Below are 19680 nucleotides of genomic sequence, written 5' to 3'. Positions count from 1 at the left end.
TGTATCTGACAAGAGGGATTTGATCGCAATTTTCATATCGTACCTGAAGTGCGAAGAGTGATTTGTAGATAACGGGAAGTAAGCCATGAATCCTCAGATCCACGCTATCTACTAGGCAACGCCCACTCCAAATCATTTGTTGTTGAGCCCAAAGCTAAGCAATCGACCATCAGTGGTTTGTTTTTGAGTTTTGCGCAAAGCTACAGGAGGGCTATTTGCGATAGCCGTCCCTAATTAAGCAGTGTAAGATTAGAGGGAAGACAGCTAATTATCACCACCCACCACCAACTCTTGGGCTACTCTTTTACCAACGAACAGCAATACTGACCGTAAAATCATAACGCCCCCACGGCTGAAAGGATGAGCGTGTTTGGTAGAACGGCGATTCGAATCTGCGACCCTCAGATTACGATCAGCGCTCTCTCCATCACGAGTGTCAGAACCTAATTTTGAGAATAGTAAGTTTCAGCCTTTCTGGTGACCCACCAGAGGGCTTCAAAAAGATAAACATATATGGACTAAAGAGTTGAAAACAACCTTTATTTAAACATAGAAAGTTTCTATGTACACCCAAGACATTTTATTAGAAGCATTTCATGCTTACAACACGTGTATGGATAACAGAAATTAGTAAAATCTCGGCTTTAGACTCTAACAGAGTACCTAATTAGACGCTTCTTTCTTTATCGGACAAACAAATCCCTAGCGGAATTCTCGTTAAACATCATTTCTTAATACATAACAATATTCAAGACTTTCCCAACGGGAAACACGAGAGATAAAGTTTTACGTATATAATACAGGAGCAGAGTTACGTAAGGACCAAATCTAACATAATGACATTTTACAAACATATCGTCACGTCTCTTATGATGTGCACAAAATTAAAGAAACCGAAAGATTATATTAAAACCTTTCAACTGTTGCTGAAACAAACTGATTACATTCAATTAACCATGGTTGCTAATGCCTGCTCTGAAAACCACCTTCTTCCATTGTCCATAATGGATAATTACAAGTAGCTTAAGTTAACTTAATTACTTCCCAAAGAATAAAAACGCTGATTTTACGATATTACATAAGGAGCGTTCCGAAATTCACCATTATTACAGTAAATTAGCTGAATTATTCAAAATAAGGCTTAGCCAACTTCGAATGTAACAGACATGCCGTTTGATTCAGGTATAAACATGTTAAAACTTTTCTAATGTTTGAGGCCATACGATTTTCCAAATCATTTTTCTTGTACAGATAAATCTTTACTACCTGGTTGGTTTATTCTGTGCTTGTTACTCTTATTACACACTTAAAGCACTCACGGTAACGTTGTTTTTTTGTTTGTTTTTTACAAATCAGCAACTATCATTGTCTGAAATAACATTTAGCATAGCTATTCCATATATACAAGAGTTTATACATTTTCCAACTACGATGGGTTAATTAACACTAATCGTACAGAAACAGGGGTGTAGAATAATATGAAACTGTACAACAATGTCCAGCTAATGATATATACAAAAGTGATCCCCTTTAACAAAGACACTATCTTACAAGACTCAGAAACAGGAATACTGCTCCGTTCTCACCTAACTATATATTACCTATTAATACACAAAAAAACACTTGGCCATTTTAATAATGGAATATTCGTAAGAAACATCTTCACTATAAAAAAAAACACAAAAAAAACATTCATCATAAGTCTATAAAACAAGTTCGTGTTTTATTCACGTGAAAAGCCTTATCGCATGTCACATCACATTAACATGTATAAAACAACATGAACATCCTCTCTCTGTGTATTACTCAGTCCGACCAACGTTAACATGAACGGCAGCATCTTTCCTGGAAGTTCCAATAATTCGTATTGCAGTCGTTACTTCTTGTTAGCATAACACAATGGGCCTGCTCATGTCGACGTTTTAGCTAGGCCAAACATGGCGTCTAGAATTGCAGCTTTTGTATGTAACGGAGTATCAACTCTGTTACTTCGTGTAGGCTGGACTTTTGTCCGTTATTTTCTTTTAAAATTAATAGTAATTAATAAGAAAGTAATAAGATAAGAAAAGCAAAAAAAAAAAAAAACAACAACAAATGAAAAAGTTATCGTTTGTTTCTAATTGTTTTTCAATATAGAATTTCTTTAAATACTAGAACCGTTGGCCCTAGATACTGTGAGCATAATAGACAATATGACGTCACTATCTGTTTTATTATATATACATGTTGCACGGTCGGCTATGAGAAATCAATAGATGTCAATTATTAGAGATACACATTTCACTGAAAACTGAAAGAAACAGGCGTGAGCAAACTGGTACACACACAAATATCACTGTAAGCTATATGAAACCGATAAGTTTCAGTAAACTATTATAAGTCATGTAAAGGTAGGTAAATTAAAAATAAAACCATTAACTGTTTTATTGTTAAGCGGAAACCCACAAAACATACTGTCTGATCTGTGTTCGAATGTAACAGGGGTTAATATTCTAAATCAGAATACATGTGACAATACAAGACGAAATACCGACATAAGACGAATTAAAAGTATCGTAGTTAGTACCAGGAAGATATTGAAGAAACACACGTAAAGAAGTTCCACAATAAATATCCACATTTGGATTTCTTAGAGGGATGGGACATGTTATAACCCAACTCAGTTCATCAGTGTTGGTGAACTGTTTGATACAAAGACAAGATGTCATCAGTAAATCAGTGTTGATGAACTGTTTGATACAAAGACAAGATGTCATCAGTAAATCAGTGTTGATGAACTGTTTGATACAAAGACAAGATGTCACTAGTACATCAGTGTTGGTGAACTGTTTGATACAAAGACAAGATGTTATCAGTACATCAGTGTTGGTGAACTGTTTGATACAAAGACAAGATGTCATCAGTACATCAGTGTTGGTGAACTGTTTGATACAAAGACAAGATGTCATCAGTACATCAGTGTTGATGAACTGTTTGATACAAAGACAAGATGTCACTAGTACATCAGTGTTGGTGAACTGTTTGATACAAAGACAAGATGTTATCAGTACATCAGTGTTGGTGAACTGTTTGATACAAAGACAAGATGTCATCAGTACATCAGTGTTGGTGAACTGTTTGATACAAAGACAAGATGTCATCAGTACATCAGTGTTGATGAACTGTTTGATACAAAGACAAGATGTCATCAGTACATCAGTGTTGATGAACTGTTTGATACAAAGACAAGATGTCATCAGTACATCAGTGTTGATGAACTGTTTGATACAAAGACAAGATGTCATCAGTACATCAGTGTTGATGAACTGTTTGATACAAAGACAAGATGTCATCAGTACATCAGTGTTGATGAACTGTTTGATACAAAGACAAGATGTCACCAGTACATCAGTGTTGGTGAACTGTTTGATACAAAGACAAGATGTCATCAGTACATCAGTGTTGGTGAACTGTTTGATACAAAGACAAGATGTCATCAGTAAATCAGTGTTGATGAACTGTTTGATACATAGACAAGATGTCATCAGTACATCAGTGTTGATGAACTGTTTGATACAAAGACAAGATGTCATCAGTACATCAGTGTTGGTGAACTGTTTGATACAAAGACAAGATGTCATCAGTACATCAGTGTTGGTGAACTGTTTGATACAAAGACAAAATGTCATCAGTACATCAGTGTTGGTGAACTGTTTGATACAAAGACAAGATGTCATCAGTACATCAGTGTTGGTGAACTGTTTGATACAAAGACAAGATGTCATCAGTACATCAGTGTTGGTGAACTGTTTGATACAAAGACAAGATGTCATCAGTAAATCAGTGTTGATGAACTGTTTGATACAAGGACAAGATGTCATCAGTACATCAGTGTTGGTGAACTGTTTGATACAAAGACAAGATGTCATCAGTAAATCAGTGTTGATGAACTGTTTGATACAAAGACAAGATGTCACCAGTAAATCAGTGTTGATGAACTGTTTGATACAAAGACAAGATGTCACCAGTAAATCAGTGTTGATGAACTGTTTGATACAAAGACAAGATGTCACCAGTAAATCAGTGTTGATGAACTGTTTGATACAAAGACAAGATGTCACCAGTAAATCAGTGTTGATGAACTGTTTGATACAAAGACAAAATGTCATCAGTAAATCAGTGTTGATGAACTGTTTGATACAAAAACAAAATGTCATCAGTAAATCAGTGTTGATGAACTGTTTGATACAAAGACAAAGAATGCGTTTAATAAGATATAAGAATATACACAATGAAATGTTGAAATGGTGAGTTTAACTGTTCCAAGAGTCTACATAACTTAAACGTAAGTACCAAAAGTAATGAAGTTGCGTGCCAAGACAAGCAACTGTTTACCCTGGGCAACTATATTTTATGAACCTTTGATAAAAATTCTTGGATGAGGAATTGCAAGATTCTTTTATAGTAGTTGCTGATTTTGGAAAGTTGTTTCCTGGTATTTAACTTAACTGGACTGCTCTGTGATCAATTTCCTACAGAATTACGTTTCTCTCTTTCTATTACTAATAACATGAGAAGACACCCATGAAGCCCTCTAAGGTCTCAAAGGTGAACCACATCAATTAATGCACAAACAAAATATCAAGCCAGGTGTCATGCATTACAGTAAACAGTATGCAAAAGAGAATGTTAACAAACATAATGTTAACCATCACAATTAAAGTGTATGTATGAAGTTTAAGTGGTTAACAACTGAAAACTCTAGTCTATTGTTCTTAATTATGGTGGTTAACTTATGAAGAAGGTTATTGTGACAATAAACTGGATTATTTTTATTGAGTTGGACAAAAATAATATAGATTAAAATGGTGTGCTTCACTTTCATATCCTCTGTTTATACTTATGTTGTGGATAACCAGCTGGGATGCAACTGTCCAGGTAACATAGTAAAGTAGTAAATCCTATGTCATAACAAACAGTGCAACATTTCTCACAGCTCTCCTGAATTTTGAACTAATAGACTAGATGGAAGGCAGCTAGTTCACAGCACCCACCAACAAATACTCTAAATAAAATAGTTGGATATAATGCAGTCCTGTAATCCAATCACAGTCTTAATAGTGTAAAGTATAATTCTACTCTGATGGTGGAGCATTCACGTCAAGCACCTTCCAATCAACAGTCTCCCATGCTAACCACAAGCCATGCAAGCTCCAGAAACATCAAGGTGACATGAAACTTGCACATCATCTTACATTTGATGTAACCAACAGTTACAAACTGCTTAAATAATACATTTTTCAATCTAATAACAACAAAAAAAGTAAGGTGTGCATTCTGATACCCAGCTAAGTGATTTTCATGTTCTAAACTATTTAATACTTAGATGATGCAAAATTATTAAATAATTTATACCTCGAACAATTAGAGGCAAATGTTAACTCCTTCTTACATAGGAGTTTTAAGAGTTGGTAACATTTGTTTTCTATAACCACGTCAGAGTCACTTCAAAAATGGTCTAAGTTAAGAGAGCATTCCAAGACTTATAAAAGTCCCATCTTGTTCTTCCATACTTTATTGATTTAGCAATACTTTGCTAAGCCTAACTTTCCTTTATGCACGAAATCCCCATCTTGTTTTTTTTTTATACATCACTGATTTAGCAATACCAAGCTAAGCCTAATTTCCCTTCACCTGCTAAAGTCCCATTTTGTTCTTTCACAAATCACTGATTTAGTGATACTTAGCTAAGCCTAACTTCCCTTCATCTGCTAAACCTAGGATGTTTCATCTGAGTAACTAAACACTAGTTCTGACTTCTTTCTTTTAACCTATGATCCTTAGTTAATCAGATTTATTTCACCAAATCTATATTCACTTGCACATTTAAATCTAAGTAGCCTAAATCTATTTCTGACTATTTTGCTGATCCATTTCAGTCAAGCTGACCAACCACATTGACCATCATAACCACAAGCTGACTCTTATACCTAATTTTACAAGTTCTTCACAGTAATATCTTAATCTTGTTCATATCTTTTATTTTTTCACTCTCTCTGTAATGTCTTCACGTTCATCGTATCTTCCTTTCGAGCTGCTGACTTTGCAATATATTCTTTTGCAAGTTGCTTTCTCTGGCTTGACCTTGTTAATCTAATATTCCTTTGGTTGTTCAATCTGTCCAACACATCTTAAACTAGATATTTTTTATTCTGAGCTGCTGGAAACTAAATTATACAGCCAGGTAGTTTGAAACTACTGTAACATCATTCTGTCCATGTCCAGTTTTCACCTTAGTGGCTGAAATGCTAATCTGTCCATGGTTGGTCCACTGTCTTTGACTGCTGCCAAACTCAGTCGCTTACACTTAGCACGGCGGTTCTTGAACCAGAACTGGATGTTTTTTGCTCAAGCTTGGGAAACTTCTGGCGGTAAGGCATGACATTCAGCTCGTGAGTGAAACGTACTATCATACTATGTGAAGGGTGAGTGTTGATAGAAAACCACTGTTCCAACCTGGGTACCTCTGTCACTGGGTCAATGAAAGTGCGATTTCTTTTCCTTCTCTCTTCCATATTGTAAGGAGATACAGAAGCAGAGGGTGTCATCTGATGGCTTGGTCCAGATGAAGTAGTGTCTCTATTTTCAAAGTCTTGATGAGATAAACTTTCTCTTGGAGTTTTATTCCTTTCTGACTTCTCCCAACTTTCACTGGTTATCATTGTAACATCTATATCCTGGTCTTCATCACCTGAAACACAGGAGTCTATTGAATTATCTGTAATATCTTCAGGAAGCTCTTCCTTGACTTCTGCCTGTTCCATTCTTTTATGGTGGGATGGTGAAACATTGGAGCTATGGTCACCACTGTTATTGTTTGTGTCAGTGATCTCTTGTCGTACAGATTGACCAATGCTATTATTCATATCCACAAGATCTCGCTGTACTGACTGACCACTAGCGCTGTTTGTATCTGTGGTCTCTCGACGCACTGACAAATCCAATGTGTGATCAATGTTATCAGGATTTTCCTTGTCTGAGCCTTGTAAGTCCATTTTGAAACCGTTTTTTGGGCTACAAAAGTCAATCTTACGTTGTTTAGAGCAGTCTACACTGTTCTTGTAGTACCCGTCACTAGTACTGTTATCTGCTTCATGAGGGTTGCTGTCTTCACAGTAGTCACCACTTGGGCTACGAGAACCGTTAGGGTCTACAAAGTACCTTTGTTCTGCCCTCTTGTAGGCAGCACGTGCATTTTTAAACCAGTAAACAACGTTATTGATATCTAGAGGCTTACGCCCTCTTCGGGATTCCAATGCGTTTAGTTCCTTAACATACTGTTGGATTTGGTGTCGTGAAGGGTGTTGGTTTTCAGCAAACCATCTTTGTAATTTTGGCAGTTCCAACTCGGGGTCGAAAGACGTTCTGATACGGGTCCTTCCTTGAGGTGGACTGGTGAAAACAACCCCATGTCCATGCACATGATGGTGTTTGTTGGATATGACTGCAGCTCCATCTATTGGCAACTGATCTAAATGATTAATCCTGGTTTGTTGTTGTTGATGCATGTTTTGCTTGTGGAGCAACGCCACCTGTCGGCAATGCTGGAAAACCTGTTGCAAGTACCAATGGTCAAACTTCTTTCTTGTTTCCTCGGATATGTCACATTCAAGTCGACCTTTAGATAGGGCTAACAGGATGGACTATGAATAGAAATAGGAAATCAAATAAATTCCTATAAACAAATCCAACAGGTTCAATCAGTGAGAGAGGGCACGAACAATAAATTTGCACACTAAACAACAGTAAGAATAAACAATAAACAATAAAACCACAACCAATAAAATTATTTGTCCTGGCATTTTTTTCTAAAATAATGTTAACTGTTATTATTACTATTTGTTAAGGAAAAAAGAAACAAATTTAGATCTGAACAAAGTAAAGTACAATATGATTTTCACATAAATTTAGATCTGAACAAAGTAGAGTACAAAATTATTTTCACATAAATTTACATCTGAACAAAGTAGAGTACAAAATGATTTTCACATAAATTTAGATCTGAACAAAGTAGAGTACAAAATGATTTTCACATAAATTTAGATCTGAACAAAGTAGAGTACAAAATGATTTTCACATAAATTTAGATCTGAACAAAGTAGAGTACAAAATGATTTTCACATAAATTTAGATCTGAACAAAGTAGAGTACAAAATGATTTTCACATAAATTTAGATCTGAACAAAGTAGAGTACAAAATGATTTTCACATAAATTTAGATCTGAACAAAGTAGAGTACAAAATGATTTTCACATAAATTTAGATCTGAACAAAGTAGAGTACAAAATGATTTTCACATACAATGTAAATCAGTAATTATAAAAGTATGAAAAAGAACACTTGATGCTTCCACTATTCATCTTATTCATTTTGTAATCTAACAAGTAACTACTTTCTCGACTGAATAATTGTGGAAAATTAATTGTAATGGTATGACAGATATCTCAACTAATTAACTTGTTTGCTCCAATGCTACCTTTTATATCCAGAAAGAATGTTAATACACTCCCTTAGCAAGGAAGGGACACGCCACACTCCTCCCTCAGCAAGGAAGGGACACGCCACACTCCTCCCCGTCAGCAAGGAATGGACATGCCACACTCCTCCCTCAGCAAGGAATGGACACGCCACACTCCTCCCTCAGCAAGGAATGGACACGCCACACTCCTCCCTCAGCAAGGAATGGACACGCCACACTCCTCCCTCTGCACGGAATGGACACGCCACACTCCTCCCTCTGCAAGGAAGGAGCACGCCACACTCCTCCCTCAGCAAGGAAGGGACACGCCACACTCCTCCCTCAGCAAGGAAGGGATATGCCACACTCTTTCAGCAAGGAAGAGATACACTATATGGTCAGTTTATTTGTGTGCATGCATGTTTTCTTATAGCAAAGCCACATTGGGCTATCTGCTGAGCCCACCAAGGGGAATCGAACCCTTGATTTTAGGGTTGTAAATCTGAAAACTTACCGCTGTACCAGTAGTGGACTGGTTGGATTGTACAAACTCAAATCAAATGTTAAATAATAAATGTTACAGAATGTCTTAACCTTTATATTAACAGTTAATATTACATGAAACGTCAACAGCATTTCAAATAAAGAAAGAAATATTCAGAAATGATTTAAAAAGTATTGAGCAGAAAATGATTTCATTTAAGAAGTTCCAATCCACAATATACGAGAAATGATATGATCTAAAATGGACTTAAAACTTAGTAGAGGAACTTTAATCTCAAATACATTATTTACAACAACAGCTGTGTCATATGAAGCTAACAAGTCTTGCATATAAAGCACAGCTAACAAGTCTTGAGACTTACTTAATATTACTGACTTTCATTCAAAGCTATTTGAAGAACATCAGAGTTAACTGTGATAGAGTAGGAAAAGGCCAGCTAGTCATCACATCCTCAGTTAACACTCTTGTCAAAGATGGTAGTTAGGTTTGACTGTCATTGTTAGACCAGATCCACTGGTCTAGCGATTTTTTATTTCCAATAATTGGATGTGAATTATACTCCTATGAATGCTATAACACAATAAAAAGTAAAACTACAGTACTGTATCGTGTCACAAAAACTTAGGTAACTGTTTGCAACTACAGTGAAAAAAAATATTAAGAATTGGAGTGAACAGACACCAAGGACTAAACATGTAGTTACTCACACAGTCTTCACCTTGTGCACGAGGTTTGTTAAGAGACCTATAGTCTTCCTTACACATGACCACATAAATGTAAAACTGTTTTCTACTTCTGAGCCAGAATTTGGAAATAATCAATATGGTTGCTCATAACTGCCTTTTAGAAAAACCGACATGTTCCATAATTAGTTGCATATAAGAACCAAACACTTCTTTTCTTTCCAGCAAGCTCAAAACTAAGTTTATGAAACTAAAGCAGTTTTAATTTACAGCAGGTAGATACTACTCTCAGCCAAACTTTTCTCAAATCAAAGTTAGTTACTACATGATGGTCAGGACTTGGTTCAAAGGTTAGTATACCAGACAATTCAGATTTGAGGGATCTGGATTCAAGAAACATTACTGAAACAAGCTTCAGCTATGGTGGATTACAACAGTGATATTCATTTCCAGAATTTGGTTAGAAGCAACCCTTGTGGTGACAAGTGCTACCAACTAGTCGTCTTTTCCTCTGTTCAGCAGTTCAAAACTAAAGATGGCTACACTTGAGCCCAAGTGGTCTCTCACATCTCCATTTAACCCATTCTATGGATGAGCACATGATGACCCAGAATCTTATTTAACAGTTTTCACGTAACCTACCCATCCTATGACAAGAAGGATAACACTGAATGAAACAGCATTATCACTTTTACCTACTCAAGTTTTAATTGGTTATATTCAGATAATTCACTGAACTGCACACAAAAACAATTATATGAATACAACGTGGACAATGGTTTAATATATCACTCTGTGTTTGTTTTGCTGAAGGTACATAAAAGAATTCCACAAAGGCCAAACAGACTTAATTAAGTAACGAATGGTAACGTATAAAGTAGATATGGTATGATCCGAAGTGTGCGTTACTTAAAACAAAACATAGTAACATAACTTTGGCTTCACATAAAACTAGAACGTCAAAACAAAACATAGTAACATAACTTTGGCCTCACATAAAACTAGAACGTTAAAACAAAACATAGTAATATAACTTTGGCCTCACATAAAACTAGAACGTTAAAACAAAACATAGTAACATAACTTTGGCTTCACATAAAACTAGAACGTCAAAACAAAACATAGTAATATAACTTTGGCTTCACATAAAACTAGAACGTCAAAACAAAACATAGTAATATAACTTTGGCTTCACATAAAACTAGAACGTTAAAACAAAACATAGTAACATAACTTTGGCTTCACATAAAACTAGAACGTTAAAACAAAACATAGTAATATAACTTTGGCTTCACATAAAACTAGAACGTCAAAACAAAACATAGTAATATAACTTTGGCTTCACATAAAACTAGAACGTTAAAACAAAACATAGTAATATAACTTTGGCTTCACATAAAACTAGAACGTTAAAACAAAACATAGTAATATAACTTTGGCTTCACATAAAACTAGAGCGTTAAAACAAAACATAGTAATATAACTTTGGCTTCACATAAAACTAGAACGTTAAAACAAAACATAGTAATATAACTTTGGCTTCACATAAAACTAGAACGTTAAAACAAAACATAGTAATATAACTTTGGCTTCACATAAAACTAGAACGTTAAAACAAAACATAGTAATATAACTTTGGCTTCACATAAAACTAGAACGTCAAAATTACTTGCTAAAACTCACTGAAAACTATGTCAATCACGTGATGAGACTACTTGAACACAGAAACGTCAAAAATCACGTGATGAGACTACTTGAACACAGAATCGTCAAAAAATCACGTGATGAGACTACTTGAACACAGAATCGTCAAAAATCACGTGATGAGTCTACTTGAACACAGAAACGTCAAAAAATCACGTGATGAGACTACTTGAACACAGAAACGTCAAAAAATCACGTGATGAGACTACTTGAACACAGAAACGTCAAAAAATCACGTGATGAGTCTACTTGAACACAGAAACGTCAAAAAATCACGTGATGAGTCTACTTGAACACAGAAACGTCAAAAAATCACGTGATGAGTCTACTTGAACACAGAAACGTCAAAAAATCACGTGATGAGACTACTTGAACACAGAAACGTCAAAAATCACGTGATGAGTCTACTTGAACACAGAAACGTCAAAAATCACGTGATGAGTCTACTTGAACACAGAAACGTCAAAAAATCACGTGATGAGACTACTTGAACACAGAAACGTCAAAAATCACGTGATGAGTCTACTTGAACACAGAAACGTCAAAAAATCACGTGATGAGTCTACTTGAACACAGAAACGTCAAAAAATCACGTGATGAGACTACTTGAACACAGAAACGTCAAAATCACGTGATGAGACTACTTGAACACAGAATCGTCAAAATCACGTGATGAGTCTACTTGAACACAGAAACGTCAAAAAATCACGTGATGAGACTACTTGAACACAGAATCGTCAAAAATCACGTGATGAGTCTACTTGAACACAGAAACGTCAAAAATCACGTGATGAGTCCACTTGAACACAGAAACGTCAAAAATCACGTGATGAGTCTACTTGAACACAGAAACGTCAAAAATCACGTGATGAGTCTACTTGAATACAAAAACGTCAAAAAATCACGTGATGAGACTACTTGAACACAGAAACGTCAAAAAAATCACGTGATGAGACTACTTGAACACAGAAACGTCAAAAATCACGTGTTGAGACTACTTGAATACAAAAACGTCAAAAATCACGTGATGAGACTACTTAAAAACAAAAACGTCAAAAATCACGTGATGACACTAATTGTAAACACAATAAAAAATCACGTGATAAGACTAAAAACAAAAACGTCAGAAATCACGTGATGACACTAATTGAAAACACAATAAAAATCACGTGATGAGACTAAAACTAAAAACGTCAAAATCACGTGATGAGACTACTTGAACACAAAAACGTCAAAATCACGTGATGAGACTGCTTAAAAACCAAAACGTCAAAATCACGTGATGGGACTGCTTAAAAACAAAAACGTCAAAAATCACGTGATGAGACTAATTAAAACCAAAAACGTCAACAATCACGTGATAAGACTAAAAACACAACGTCAAAAATCGCGATGACACTAAAAACAAAAGCGTCAAAAATCACGTGATGAGACTCAAGAAAAAAGTACAAAAACCACGACTCGAAACTTACTAAAAATATGAACATGTATAATAAAGTCAACAAAGAACTGTAAACACGTTTGGCTAAATTCACAGAGTGGTGTTTGTTAAAACAGGGGATTGTTTCAGATAAACCAGAACCTTATTAAAATAAGGCGCGCAATATCAACACCGAGTTGCTTTAAAGCGTACATATTACACAGTTATTCTAAACTTGCTGTATTGGACTTTTAATTAATTCTTTAAGTAACATCGGCGGGATAAACAAGTAATATTAAACATATACAGTGGTCACTTACGTTAGGCCAATGAAAATTTGGTTTAATTACTTTTAGCAAATGGAAAAGGACATACAAAGTACAAGAGTGGTCTGCCGTTGTTGAGATGTTAATGGATATCGGAGATAAGCCGGCCCCACTGTGACAGGCTCGTGCAGAGAAAGCCTCGCCACACAGGATTTCGTGGCGGTTTGTACATCAAAGCGATTCGGGAAACACTTTATTAACTTCCTTGTGAAGGGCGCTGAATCTTTGATGTACCTAGACGCACCACATGAAACGTTCCGCTAGCTACACCTGCCACAGAAACTACCATTGTTACCAGCTGAATAAAGCCAACTAATGAAGATTACATGACAGTAACTGCAGCCAACGGGTTGGTCACAAACACGAACTATCGTCTAGATTAACAACACCAATATATCCGTGTAGATACAGAAGGATCCGCTAATGATATTAAAATCCGTAATCACACCGAAAAGCGGCAGGATTCCCACATGCGATAAGAATATCTTGATCAAATGAAGTTCGGAAACATGCGATGTTTTCATCTACCATTCCTCTTATCGGTGTACGTTGTAATGAGATGACTCGTACTCATTGTAGGTACACCACTGTTAAAACTGTGCAAGTTGCAATACCTATACATCTAATTATCCATAATGAGCACGTGACACACATTTTACACGAATACACAGTGTACGCTGAAAGTTTTAACGGTAAATATTTAGAATAGCCATATCTCAACTAAAGACAACGTTTTAAGTACAAAAAACCAACAATATTACATATCTTTTTCTGGTGTTTCTAAACTGGTTTCCTACGGTTGTTTTCCACCACATTCAAAAATACCTTCATTCATTACTTATCAATGAACGCAGAGATATTTCAGACACCAGGAGGACTTGGAACAAATCAGTTCAAACATGTCACGACTCAATACATTTATCCAAAACTAACTTCATCATCATAGAATAAGAAACCCATAACAATATGTACACTGGTTAATATTCCGATTTCAATCTAGGTTTAACTCTTCCTACTACATCACTGATTACAATTACTGTAAAATCAAATCATTCAAAAACCTATCATCATTTATCCAAACTCTTAACGCTTCCTAGAGTCTTAGCAGAAAGCAACACTGATGTTTAACATGGATGTATCTGTCACACGATGGTGCTGGCTACCATGTGATGACGTGGCGCTGTTTATGTAAGGAATGAGCACATTTTCTGGCAGTAATCAGAACTATAACACTACGTAACACAAGTTATGTTCCTGGATAGTATGTGTTATTTCTTAATTACTTATGATGTAAAAGTACAGACTTCGCTTTTGTGATCTGGATAATCAAATTTACAAATTAACCTATTTTATATGTAAAAACGGGCAAATTTACACATTTTCGTTTACATAAGGTCTGATTAAAACAACATATGAATCAAGATTTACATGTATTTATACTGAAGTTATACAAAAATGTTTAGAAGTGAGTAGTTTTTCGAGATTTGCGACTGTAATGTAAACCATTTTCACGAATCAGCCCCCAAATATAGTCATCCATCATGTTTTTGTTATACACTCCCAGGTCACAAAAGCAAAGTTTGAATAGACAATTAGGTCTTTTCTATTTACTTTAGGCATAAGTAATCGGGAAATAACACTTTCTGTTTAGGAACAAGAAAAAGTAAACATTTTGTTACATAGTGTAATGTCACTCGTGCTTCTTACCAAGAAATGATACATGTCAGATGGACCATAAACTCTTTCACAAATATCTTCAAGTCCACTCAAAATAAGAGTCCTCTTATTTAGTTCTTCAGATGGTTAAAACAAAACAAAATAGTTCAAATTGATTAAACTGGGATGTTTGAACTGATCAAGACATAAATATGGTTTTCTTTGACTCAAACTGTTGCTGGACGTGGCATTTGGTATGTTATGGAGGATTATGATGCTGACAAGGATATGGTTTTTCTCACACAGATTCCATCAGTACAACATTGGTAAGGTTATACTCCATGAGATTAAACTGGTGCGAGAAGATCTATACATCTATGGCCCTTTTCAACAAGATTCAAACAGTACAACATTGCTCTGGTCAATCTCTATAAACCAATATAAACAGCACAACACCAATATGATCCCCATCAACAAACTTCTCTCAACACAAACAGTACAATATTGGTCTGGTCAATCTCTGTAACATTCCACCAATATAAACAGCACAACACCAATATGATCCCTATCAACAAACTTCTTTCAACACAAACAGTACAATATTGATCTGGTCAATCTCTGTAACATTCCACCAATATAAACAGCACAACACCAATATGATCCCTATCAACAAACCTCTTTCAACACAAACAGTACAATACTGGTCTGGTCAATCTCTGTAACATTCCACCAATATAAACAGCACAACACCAATATGATCCCCATCAACAAACTTCTCTCAACACAAACAGTACAACATTGGTCTGGTCAATCTCTCTAACATTCCACCAATATAAACAGTACAACACCAATATGATCCCTATCAACAAACTTCTTTCACCACAAACAGTACAACATTGGTCTGGTCAATCTCTGTAACATTCCACCAATATAAACAGTACAACACCAATATGATCCCTATCAATAAACTTCTTTCACCACAAACAGTACAACATTGGTCTGGTCAATCTCTGTAACATTCCACCAATATGATCCCTTATCAACAAACTTCTCTCAACACAAACAGTACAATATTGGTCTGGTCAATCTCTGTAACATTCCACCAATATAAACAGCACAACACCAATATGATCCTATCAACAAACTTCTTTCAGCACAAACGGTACAATATTGGTCTGGTCAATCTCTGTAACATTCCACCAATATAAACAGTACAACACCAATATGATCCTATCAACAAACTTCTATCAGCACAAACGGTACAATATTGGTCTGGTCAATCTCTGTAACATTCCACCAATATAAACAGCACAACACCAATATGATCCTATCAACAAACTTCTTTCAGCACAAACAGTACAATATTGGTCTGGTCAATCTCTGTAACATTCCACCAATATAAACAGCACAACACCAATATGATCCTTATCAACAAACTTCTCTCAGCACAAACAGTACAATATTGGTCTGGTCAGTCTCTGTAACATTCCACCAATATAAACAGCACAACACCAATATGATCCTATCAACAAACTTCTCTCAGCACAAACGGTACAATATTGGTCTGGTCAATCTCTCTAACATTCCACCAATATAAACAGCACAACACCAATATGATCCTATCAACAAACGTCTTTCAGCACAAACAGTACAACGTTGGTCTGGTCAATCTCTGTAACATTCCACCAATATAAACAGCACAACACCAATATGATCCTATCAACAAACTTCTTTCAGCACAAACAGTACAATATTGGTTTGGTCAATCTCTGTAACATTCCACCAATATAAACAGCACAACACCAATATGATCCTATCAACAAACTTCTTTCAGCACAAACGGTACAATATTGGTCTGGTCAATCTCTGTAACATTCCACCAATATAAACAGCACAACACCAATATGATCCCCATCAACAAACTTCTCTCAACACAAACAGTACAATATTGGTCTGGTCAATCTCTCTAACATTCCACCAATATAAACAGTACAACACCAATATGATCCTATCAACAAACTTCTCTCAGCACAAACAGTACAAGCATTGGTCTGGTCAATCTCTGTAACATTCCACCAATATAAACAGTACAACACCAATATGATCCCTTATCAACAAACTTCTCTCAATACAAACAGTACAATATTGGTCTGGTCAATCTCTGTAACATTCCACCAATATAAACAGCACAACACCAATATGATCCTATCAACAAACTTCTTTCAGCACAAACAGTACAATATTGGTCTGGTCAATCTCTGTAACATTCCACCAATATAAACAGCACAACACCAATATGATCCCCATCAACAAACTTCTCTCAGCACAAACGGTACAATATTGGTCTGGTCAATCTCTCTAACATTCCACCAATATAAACAGTACAACACCAATATGATCCTATCAACAAACTTCTTTCAGCACAAACGGTACAATATTGGTCTGGTCAATCTCTGTAACATTCCACCAATATAAACAGCACAACACCAATATGATCCCCATCAACAAACTTCTCTCAGCCCAAACAGTACAACATTGGTCTGGTCAATCTCTGTAACATTCCACCAATATAAACGGTACAACACCAATATGATCCTATCAATAAACTTCTTTCACCACAAACAGTACAACATTGGTCTGGTCAATCTCTGTAACATTCCACCAATATAAACAGCACAACACCAATATGATCCCTTATCAACAAACTTCTCTCAACACAAACGGTACAATATTGGTCTGGTCAATCTCTGTAACATTCCACCAATATAAACAGCACAACACCAATATGATCCCTATCAACAAACTTCTTTCAACACAAACAGTACAATACTGGTCTGGTCAATCTCTGTAACATTCCACCAATATAAACAGCACAACACCAATATGATCCTATCAACAAACTTCTTTCAGCACAAACGGTACAATACTGGTCTGGTCAATCTCTGTAACATTCCACCAATATAAACAGCACAACACCAATATGATCCCTATCAATAAACTTCTTTCAACACAAACAGTACAACATTGGTCTGGTCAATCTCTGTAACATTCCACCAATATAAACAGCACAACACCAATATGATCCCCATCAACAAACTTCTTTCAACACAAACAGTACAATATTGGTCTGGTCAATCTCTGTAACATTCCACCAATATAAACAGTACAACACCAATATGATCCTATCAACAAACTTCTCTCAGCACAAACAGTACAACATTGGTCTGGTCAATCTCTGTAACATTCCACCAATATAAACAGTACAACACCAATATGATCCTATCAACAAACTTCTTTCAGCATAAACAATACAATATTGGTCTGGTCAATCTCTGTAACATTCCACCAATATAAACAGCACAACACCAATATGATCCTATCAACAAACTTCTTTCAGCACAAACGGTACAATATTGGTCTGGTCAATCTCTGTAACATTCCACCAATATAAACAGCACAACACCAATATGAACCCTATCAACAAACTTCTCTCAGCACAAACAGTACAACATTGGTCTGGTCAATCTCTGTAACATTCCACCAATATAAACGGTACAACACCAATATGATCCTATCAACAAACTTCTTTCAGCATAAACAATACAATATTGGTCTGGTCAATCTCTGTAACATTCCACCAATATAAACAGCACAACACCAATATGATCCTATCAACAAACTTCTTTCAGCACAAACAGTACAATATTGGTCTGGTCAATCTCTGTAACATTCCACCAATATAAACAGCACAACACCAATATGATCCTATCAACAAACTTCTATCAGCACAAACGGTACAATATTGGTCTGGTCAATCTCTGTAACATTCCACCAATATAAACGGTACAACACCAATATGATCCCTATCAATAAACTTCTTTCACCACAAACGGTACAACATTGGTCTGGTCAATCTCTGTAACATTCCACCAATATAAACAGTACAACACCAATATGATCCCTTATCAACAAACTTCTCTCAGCACAAACAGTACAATATTGGTCTGGTCAATCTCTGTAACATTCCACCAATATAAACAGTACAACACCAATATGATCCTTATCAACAAACTTCTCTCAGCACAAACAGTACAATATTGGTCTGGTCAATCTCTGTAACATTCCACCAATATAAACAGCACAACACCAATATGATCCTATCAACAAACTTCTTTCAGCACAAACAGTACAATATTGGTCTGGTCAATCTCTGTAACATTCCACCAATATAAACAGTACAACACCAATATGATCCTATCAACAAACTTCTATCAGCACAAACGGTACAATATTGGTCTGGTCAATCTCTGTAACATTCCACCAATATAAACAGCACAACACCAATATGATCCTATCAACAAACTTCTTTCAGCACAAACGGTACAATATTGGTCTGGTCAATCTCTGTAACATTCCACCAATATAAACAGCACAACACCAATATGATCCTTATCAACAAACTTCTCTCAACACAAACGGTACAATATTGGTCTGGTCAATCTCTGTAACATTCCACCAATATAAACAGCACAACACCAATATGATTCCTATCAACAAACTTCTTTCAACACAAACAGTACAATATTGGTCTGGTCAATCTCTGTAACATTCCACCAATATAAACAGCACAACACCAATATGATCCCCATCAACAAACTTCTCTCAACACAAACAGTACAATATTGGTCTGGTCAATCTCTGTAACATTCCACCAATATAAACAGCACAACACCAATATGATCCCCATCAACAAACTTCTCTCAACACAAACAGTACAACATTGGTCTGGTCAATCTCTGTAACATTCCACCAATATAAACAGTACAACACCAATATGATCCCTATCAATAAACTTCTTTCACCACAAACAGTACAACATTGGTCTGGTC

At 35.8% G+C, this 19680-nt stretch overlaps 1 protein-coding gene across 1 annotated transcript in view; it reads right to left on the bottom strand.

The window, feature by feature from the left end:
- Window positions 1-522: 522 nt before the first annotated feature.
- The window catches only part of LOC143246729 (homeobox protein dve-1-like), a 131613-nt gene continuing 112455 nt past the window's right edge, over window positions 523-19680 (bottom strand). The window contains 2 exon segments of the mRNA XM_076493819.1: window positions 523-6386; window positions 6389-7682. Of these exon segments, the coding sequence (XP_076349934.1) occupies window positions 6268-6386; window positions 6389-7682 (1413 nt within the window). The 3' untranslated portion in view covers window positions 523-6267.

The sequence above is a fragment of the Tachypleus tridentatus genome, chromosome 3 (genome assembly GCF_004210375.1).
Source record: "Tachypleus tridentatus isolate NWPU-2018 chromosome 3, ASM421037v1, whole genome shotgun sequence".
In the NCBI taxonomy this organism is placed as follows: domain Eukaryota; kingdom Metazoa; phylum Arthropoda; class Merostomata; order Xiphosura; family Limulidae; genus Tachypleus; species Tachypleus tridentatus.
The sequence above is the reverse complement of the archived record's forward strand: the minus strand, read 5'-3'. Positions and strand labels throughout refer to the sequence as shown.